Source organism: Podarcis liolepis (assembly GCF_965112155.1).
Source record: "Podarcis liolepis genome assembly, chromosome: 10".
Lineage (NCBI taxonomy): Eukaryota > Metazoa > Chordata > Lepidosauria > Squamata > Lacertidae > Podarcis > Podarcis liolepis.
In genome coordinates, this window is record NC_139562.1 from 29,495,818 (window position 1) to 29,503,610 (window position 7,793).

General features: G+C 41.8%; 1 protein-coding gene across 1 annotated transcript; it reads left to right on the top strand.

The window, feature by feature from the left end:
* Positions 1 to 300: 300 nt before the first annotated feature.
* On the top strand, positions 301 to 7,034 carry POLR2F (RNA polymerase II, I and III subunit F). Its single transcript, XM_083462437.1, has 5 exons — positions 301 to 632; positions 2,233 to 2,302; positions 2,717 to 2,847; positions 5,584 to 5,655; positions 6,864 to 7,034. The coding sequence occupies exons 1-5, from the start codon at positions 613 to 615 to the stop codon at positions 6,952 to 6,954; spliced, it is 384 nt and encodes a 127-aa protein (XP_083318563.1). The 5' UTR covers positions 301 to 612; the 3' UTR covers positions 6,955 to 7,034.
* The last annotated feature ends 759 nt before the right edge of the window (positions 7,035 to 7,793 follow it).

Sequence of the window (7,793 nt, forward strand, 5' to 3'; positions counted from 1 at the left end):
TACCGCCCTTCATCCGTAGATCTCAGGGCAGTTCCCGGTATAAAAATACAAGATAAGAACACGTTTCATAAACAATAAAATACAAACAAAGCAGCAATCCCATAAGGGAACACACAGCCCCTCGTGCATGTTGCTACAACAATCTGCGCGCATTTCTTATTCCTGACTGGTTCTAGGGGGCATTTTGGCATCGCACGTGATGCCACGGAGCAGCTTGTTGCCTCGCAAACAACGGAGGGACAGTCTTCTTCCGCCTTACATATACCGTGGACGCCCCAATTCCACCCTTTTACCTTCCCTCATAGGATCTTAATTGTTCCCTTCATTTGTAAGGGTAAGACGAATCCTTCACATCCTCCTCCTCCTCTTGCCCGAGCTGGCGGCTCCCGTCGCCATAGCAACCGCCTCCGACGTCCACTTCCGGTGACGTCACCTGCGACCCGGAAGGACTTGCGCCTAGCAAAATCGTTGCCGGTAGAACGTTTGCGAGGCTTGTGCGCGGCGGCCGGGGTGCCGTTTGGCGTTTCTTGGCTCCCTCGTGCTGGGCGCCTCGCTTCTCGTCGGAGCCTCTGGTATCGCGAGAGGTCGCGCCGAACCCGGAAAAGCCTCAGCATGTCTGACAACGAGGATAAGTAAGGGACCCTCGTGAGGGGAAAGTGATGGGGGTGGGTCGCTGGGGTTTCTGTAGGCAGCAGCGGTGGTATTTACGCAGGGCGCTTATTTTGTGCTGTGCCGCTGGATTCCCAAATATTAAACGCCATTATTGACATTATTCTTATTACGTCCTCCCTCCAGGGAACTCAGGGAAGCCTGCCTGGTTATTCCTATCCACATTCTATCCACACAACAACCCTGTGAGGTAGGTTAGGTGGAGAGAGAGGGACTGGCCAAAACTCAACCAGTGAGCTTCATGGCTGACCAACAGTTTTGTGGTGGTGATGGCCACAAAAGTTCGATGATTTTAGAAGAGGATCGACCAAATATTGCCAGTGGCTCTTGGCCACAATGGCTATGCCCTGCTGCCACCAGTAATCTCTTTGAATACCAGTTTGTAGAACTACAGGAGGGGAGCATGGGATTTTTTTGGGGGGGAGGACTTTTGTTAGGGGAGAGGGCAGAAGTGATGTGATTGGTCAATTAGTTACGTACAGTGGTACCTTGGGTTACATACGCTTCAGGTTACAGATTCCGCTAACCCAGAAATAGTACCTCGGGTTAAGAACTTTGCTTCAGGATGAGAACAGAAATCGTGCTCTGGCGGCGCAGCAGCAGCAGGAGGCCCCATTAGCTAAAGTGGTGCTTCAGGTTAAGAACAGTTTCAGGTTAAGAATGGACCTCCGGAACGAATTAAGTGCTTAACCCGAGGTACCACTGTATTTCTATTGTTTTACTTGATCGGGGGGCGGGGCAGCTGCCCCCTTTGGCTATGCCCATGGAGGGGAGAGCAGTCTTGTGCTTGAATCCAGATTTTGGTAGGTGGTGGTTGGGTTCTTTTCTTTCCCTTTTTCTTATACTGTATTAAGGTGAAAAAAACTGAAAGGCTGTGATTTGTCTGTGGTCGCTCTTTAAACTAGTTGCCAAGCTGAAACATAAGCCAAGCAGTCAGTTCAAACTCTCATAAATTAATTTGACTATTAGCTTCCAAACCTTCCACTCAATGCAATGGAAAGGATTGTGAGAATAAGGTGCATTGTTTACATGGAGGTACATGCTATGTATCTCATGTCATGGCAGCCATGCTCATAAGTTTCTCACCTCATATTATGTATAGTATTTTGAACTGGTCCAAAGTGTCTTAAAGTTGGAAGGAATCCAGTGAGTCACATTAGGCCTTGAAGCAGGACTAGTGGCCCACAAACTTTGACTAGCCACTACTGCATGTTGCCACCAACCTTTCCCCAAGTCTTCTGCGATATGCAAAAGATTCATGCTGGGATTTGGAGATTCTTGGAAGATGTACGAGAGCTGTGATGGCAGGTTTCAGTTCTCCAATCTTGGAAGCCTTGGCAAAGGAGATGAGTTGAACATATTTTGTTGATGATTTTGCAAAGGGAATCTTGCTGTTAGTAAAGTTTAAGCAAGATACAGTAACTAGCCAATTCCACAAAAAAAGTTATTTGAGTATTTACTGGCTATTATGAAAACAAGCAAGAGAGTATTTGAAGACAAGTGATGTAGTAAGATTTGAGCTCTGAAATTTTATATAAGCCTTTGATACATTTCTTCCTCCAGTTTTGATGGAGATGATTTTGATGATGTGGAGGAAGATGAAGGACTGGATGATCTGGAAAATGCTGAGGAGGTAAGTGACTTCAGTATATGATGTCCTATAGCCTATGTAAACATCCCAACATTTACCTGCAGTTCTTGTATCTGTGTCTGTAACCTGTACCTGCGCGGTTCCTATGTCTAACGTCAACAACTCCAAAACTCATGTGATGAGAACAATAGAAAAAGATTAGGGAACAAGTTCTAATCTATTAAGGTGAACATATCTCATAGCCTTTCTTTTTTTTTTTTGAAATGGTAAAACTTAGTCTTCTGTGTTAATCAAATAAATACTTCTCTCTAATGGTTTTCCTCTTTCAGACCTTTATTTTAATATATTTTATTGAAATCTTCTCTGTAGATTTGAATTTGATCTCAAGTGGCTCTAACATCTAATACACATATAACTCTGTGAATATGGTTATAATTCCTTATATTTGTGTTACAGGAGGGTCAGGAAAATGTAGAAATCCTCCCCTCTGGAGAACGCCAGCAGGCAAACCAGAAGCGAATCACCACTCCTTATATGACCAAATATGAGCGTGCCAGAGTTCTTGGTACACGTGCCCTCCAGATAGCGTAAGTATGATTTTGGTCCAGGAATATGGATATTCGTCAATGAAAATTGGTAGAACTTATTTCATGTGTTTAAAGTTACTTCTGTTTAGATCTACACCTAGTTCTTATCTCAATCCTCTCCCCCTCAGAAGATTTGGCACTCCAACCAAGGATAATACCCCTGTGCTATAAAGCAAGTTAGGTGTTTTAGCCAAATCCCAGAAGGTTTTAGGCTTTTTCTATAATTGTCTGCCCCCTTCTTTTGCCCCATTGTGCAACAGTGCCCTTCCAGAAACCAATAATAAAATAACATTTGGGAAGCATTTCAGAACAATTAATGAAGTGGAATGATGTGTGGATCGGCCAGTAACACACGGTTATTGTGACAGTGACATGTTGCAGAATACACCCACACAAAACTCTGGTCTTGAGGGGCCACATGTGTGTCAACTACACATGCAGTGGATCACCAAAAGAAGTAAGCTGTGCATAAGGGGTGACAAAGAACAGGTTGCATATAATCTGCCACCCACTGAAAGCTTTTACTCTGGTTCTAGGTTTTCATATAATTCCAGTCCCTTATATTGTCATAAAATGTAGGTATCTCATTTTTCTAGAGTGCTGTTATGGAGATGTGCTTTAAAGTATCTAAGATAAGGGGGGGTTGGTCTTTTTTATTATGGGTCCACAAACAAGCAAACAATAAATGCATTATAAACAACAAAAAACCTGAAAAGGTTAAAACTTAAAATAATTTAAGCATCAGCTCAATTAAAAAAAATGTTTATACTTAAAATAGTGGAAATGAAAGGGAAAAACAAACTTATCAGCTTACATACTAATTATATAACAAAATGGTACATAATATTTCATTTTTTCTCTTCATATTTTATATTCTTGTAGTTAGTAAATACATTTCATTTTTCAGTGAATGTATATGATGCACAATCTTCTTTACATTGATAAGTAAGCTTAGTCAAGGAGAAAAGTGTTTTCTTCTTCTTAAAGAGGTTCCCATTCTGTATCTCTGAGTTAATACCTGTTGCTGCATAACTTAATATGCCATGAATACAGAATATAGGCCTGTAGGAGCTAGATCAGTATAGCATGCATAGTTATTTTGCTGAGAATGTTTCAACTTCTCATCCAGGTGTAATATTAGATGTGAATGCAGCATTGGCTTAGTGCATGTTTGGGTTATAATAATATACAGGTTATTTCATAAAAAGACCAGTATTTCCAGGCAATCTTATTCATGTGCAAACCAGAATTTTTAGAAAGCTAATTTGCATCCATAATTGTTAAAATAAAAACTGTCTTGAATTTAAGGTGTATTGTCTAGACCAGGCATCCCCAAACTCGGCCTGCCAGATGTTTTGGGACTACAGTTCCCATCATCCTTGACCACTGGTCCTGTTAGCTAGGGATAATGGGAGTTGTAGTCCCAAAACATCTGGAGGGCTGAGTTTGGGGATGCCTGGTCTAGACATTTTGTATGCTCTGAATAAATGATGTGTGGTCCAAGTCTCTTAAGCTTCCTGGTAAAACAATTTTTTCTAGTACATTGATGCTACTTATATTAGCACATAATAACTTCACTGTTCACACAAGGGAAGGTATGAAGGGCAGGAGGTGGGATATCTATCTAGGCACCAAAATTACTACATCTACTCCAGTCTACTGGGCAAAGAGAAAGGGAAGCCTTAGGGTAAGGTACTGAAAGTACCTTGCTCCACCTGTGTTTGTTGTTACTTGAGATACCTGATGTCTTGCAGAAGATGGAGATTTTCCCTGCTTGGCATTCTGTAAAATCTGGAAGTGAAAAACAGCCCTTCTCTGCTCAGGATTAACTGGTCACTGAAAGTGAAGTGATGTCCAGTGTTTGGCAATATCTTCTGTTTAGGGCTTCAGGGAAGCACATGGAATCAGTGTAATGCAATACAGTACTCCTGAGCCGAGCCTAACAGTATCTTTCCACAACATTGAAAGGGCAAAAATAAATGTAGTTTGTAGATACAAAAGATCCCTGGACTGCTTTTCTCCCTGAAGTTAATAGGAGTCCCACATAGCGCAGTTGCTTTGATAAGCCAGCTGAGACATGTTTGCTGGCGCCTGTCAGAATAATGTGTGCGTCTGACAATTATACAGTGGTACCTCGCAAGATGAATGCCTCGCAAAACGAAAACGCGCAAGACGAAAGAGTTTTCCGTTTTTTGAGTCGTTCCGCAAGACGAATTTCCCTATGGGCTTGCTTCGCAAGACGAAACTTCTTGCGAGTTTGTTTCCTTTAAAGCCGCTAAGCCGTTAATAGCCGCTAATAGCCGTGCTTCGCAAGACGAAAAAACTGCAAGACGAAGAGACTCGCGGAACGGATTAATTTCGTCTTGCGAGGCACCACTGTACTCTCTGTTTGCTTTATTTATTTCAAATATTTCTATTCTGCCCTTTTGCCTGCAAAAGGGCCCCTAAGGTGGCTTTCAATTTAAAAACTACAATAGAAAATTTAAAAAACACAATCAAAACATCTCAAACAATAAAGCAAGTGGTATTAAGTGACCTCAGTTAAAATAGCAGCAAGCAGAAATCATGAAACTAGGTCAAAAAGCTAACAGTAGAAGGATAAAAACACAGGTTAAATAAAAAATATGATGCAAGATGGAATTCACTGCCCACTCTGAACTGAGAATAGAGTTGCTACTGCCACACGGTATATCCCTATTGCTGTAATGATTTTGGAATTGTTTCCCCTCCTCCCAGCATGTGTGCCCCAGTGATGGTAGAGCTAGAAGGAGAGACAGACCCGTTACTGATTGCAATGAAAGAACTCAAGTAAGTTGGAGATTTTAACCATGTGTGCGTGATTTGTTGTAGAATGCTCAGCCCTGAAAGAGGAAAGTTGATATAAAGCAATGTGAAGAAGAGGGCTTCATCCCATCTCTTAATATTTGCTGTCATTTCATTCACACGTAGATTACAGACAAGGCTGGTATTGATATGGAGTTTAAATGGAAAATTCATTTTCTTATTAAAAGTGCAGTAGAACCTTCATTAGCTTGAAAGCCATAGTGCCACTTCATAAATTACATAGGAGTTGTGAAAGAAGTGCTGGCGACTTGTGCTCCTGCTATAATACAAGTGAGATTCATAACTTCAGCTTCACACATTACAGAAGTGATGAGAAAAAGCAGGACAAATCAATCAACCTTTCCTCGCATCTGTGCTAGACTTTTATATATTTCATTTATAGCTCGGCTTTCTCCGTAAGAGTCTAGAGATTTGGCTCTTGTTTTCCATATAATTTAGCATCTGTGTCTATATAACTTCATGGAAACAAGTTTGAATAGTCCAAACATTAAAAGTATGTAAGCTTGTTTTGTTGTAAGCTTGTTTTACTGCATGTTTGAGCTGTGTGGAAGGAGTCATGATGAAGGGCACCAGTTACGCCATTCTGGACACGGCTATGTAATGAATTCTTGTGATTTTTAAAGATTTTCATGTGGGTTTTTTTTACTGTTCATGTGCTGCAAGATTATAAGCCTGATGTCCTGGACAAATTCCAAGCTGGCTAATTACATTGTTGACCTAAAAAGTCGTACTTAGATTAATCTGGATTTGAGTTTCTTTCCTTTCAGTCCTGAAATGTTCACTTTTCCAAATGCTTTTTTACAGCCATTGTATTCCACTCAAAGGTGGGGCCGTTTCAGTGGTTGATGAGGTGTGTGAGCTCTTTAGACTCTGCTAGTCAGATGTGTTATAGATAGGTCAACATGTGTCAGATATTTGTGTCATCCCAGCAGGATCTTTATTCAATTGTTTCTTCACCTCGGGGGGGGGGGGCGGGGATGATCCATTGATTGGGATTCAGTATTACTAAATCAAACCATTTCCTGCTGAGCTGTGGGGGAACTCATCACTTAATGTCAGAAGTTTTTGTAAACATTTTGTGTGATCTTACCCCACCAAAGTGCCCTTGGATGCGAAACTCCATGATGTGGCCAAAGTGCCTTCTTCTATATACTTTTCTTTCCTCCCTGCAGAGCCCGGAAGATTCCCATAATAATCCGCCGGTATCTGCCAGATGGAAGCTATGAAGATTGGGGTGTGGATGAGCTAATTATCACAGACTGATCAGCTACCCTTCTGTGCTCTGACTTCAATTTGACTGCAGATGTTTTTATTTTTGTGTAAATAAATACTAAAACCCCACTTATAAATGTTTTGTTGCTTACTCGTCCCTCTCACAACTTAATTCCGTGAAGAGGCCGTAGTATCCTTTTTTCCTTTCTGTTTTTCTGGAGCGTCCAGGCTACTTGGCCTATTGCTAGATTTGAGCTTTGAAATACTACATCAGCAAACTAGTTGAGGGCCACAAGAACAGACTCTCATGTACTTGTTTCTGACTGCCATGTTGTATATTTAAGTGTTTTTTAAAGTGATTGTGCAGCTGCCAGGCTGCCAGGTGCCCTCTAAGGCAATTGAGAGACACCCTCCCCCCTGCCCAACCCACACCCTTCTCCAGGGGCCTGTAGTAGAGGAGACCTTTCTCTTGTCTGCCAGCAGACAGACATGCCTTTGTGCCTGGGAACAAGTTGCCTTGGAAACCCCCAATTTCCCCTCTGATCAGGGCTGGCTCTGTGGGCTTCTCAGGAGTATCACAGAGCAACTCTCATCAAATCTCCCATTGTTCCCTTCTTCTGCCCCAGCTTCTTATCAATCAACAGGATCCCCTTACAGTGGCAGTTCTGCAGCAGAAAGCACAGTTGCCTCTATGAATCCCAACCTAGTGAGGCTCTGTTTTACATCTTTAGGTATAAACTATGATTTACGGTATGTATCAGTGCACCTCTTTCCCACAGATCCCATCTTAGCCTTAATGTAAGTACATCTGGTCTTCCTATTGTAAGAAAGTGAGGTTCTTAAATTTTAGTGAATGAACCACTATTGAGGCAGGGATCTATTTGAGGAAC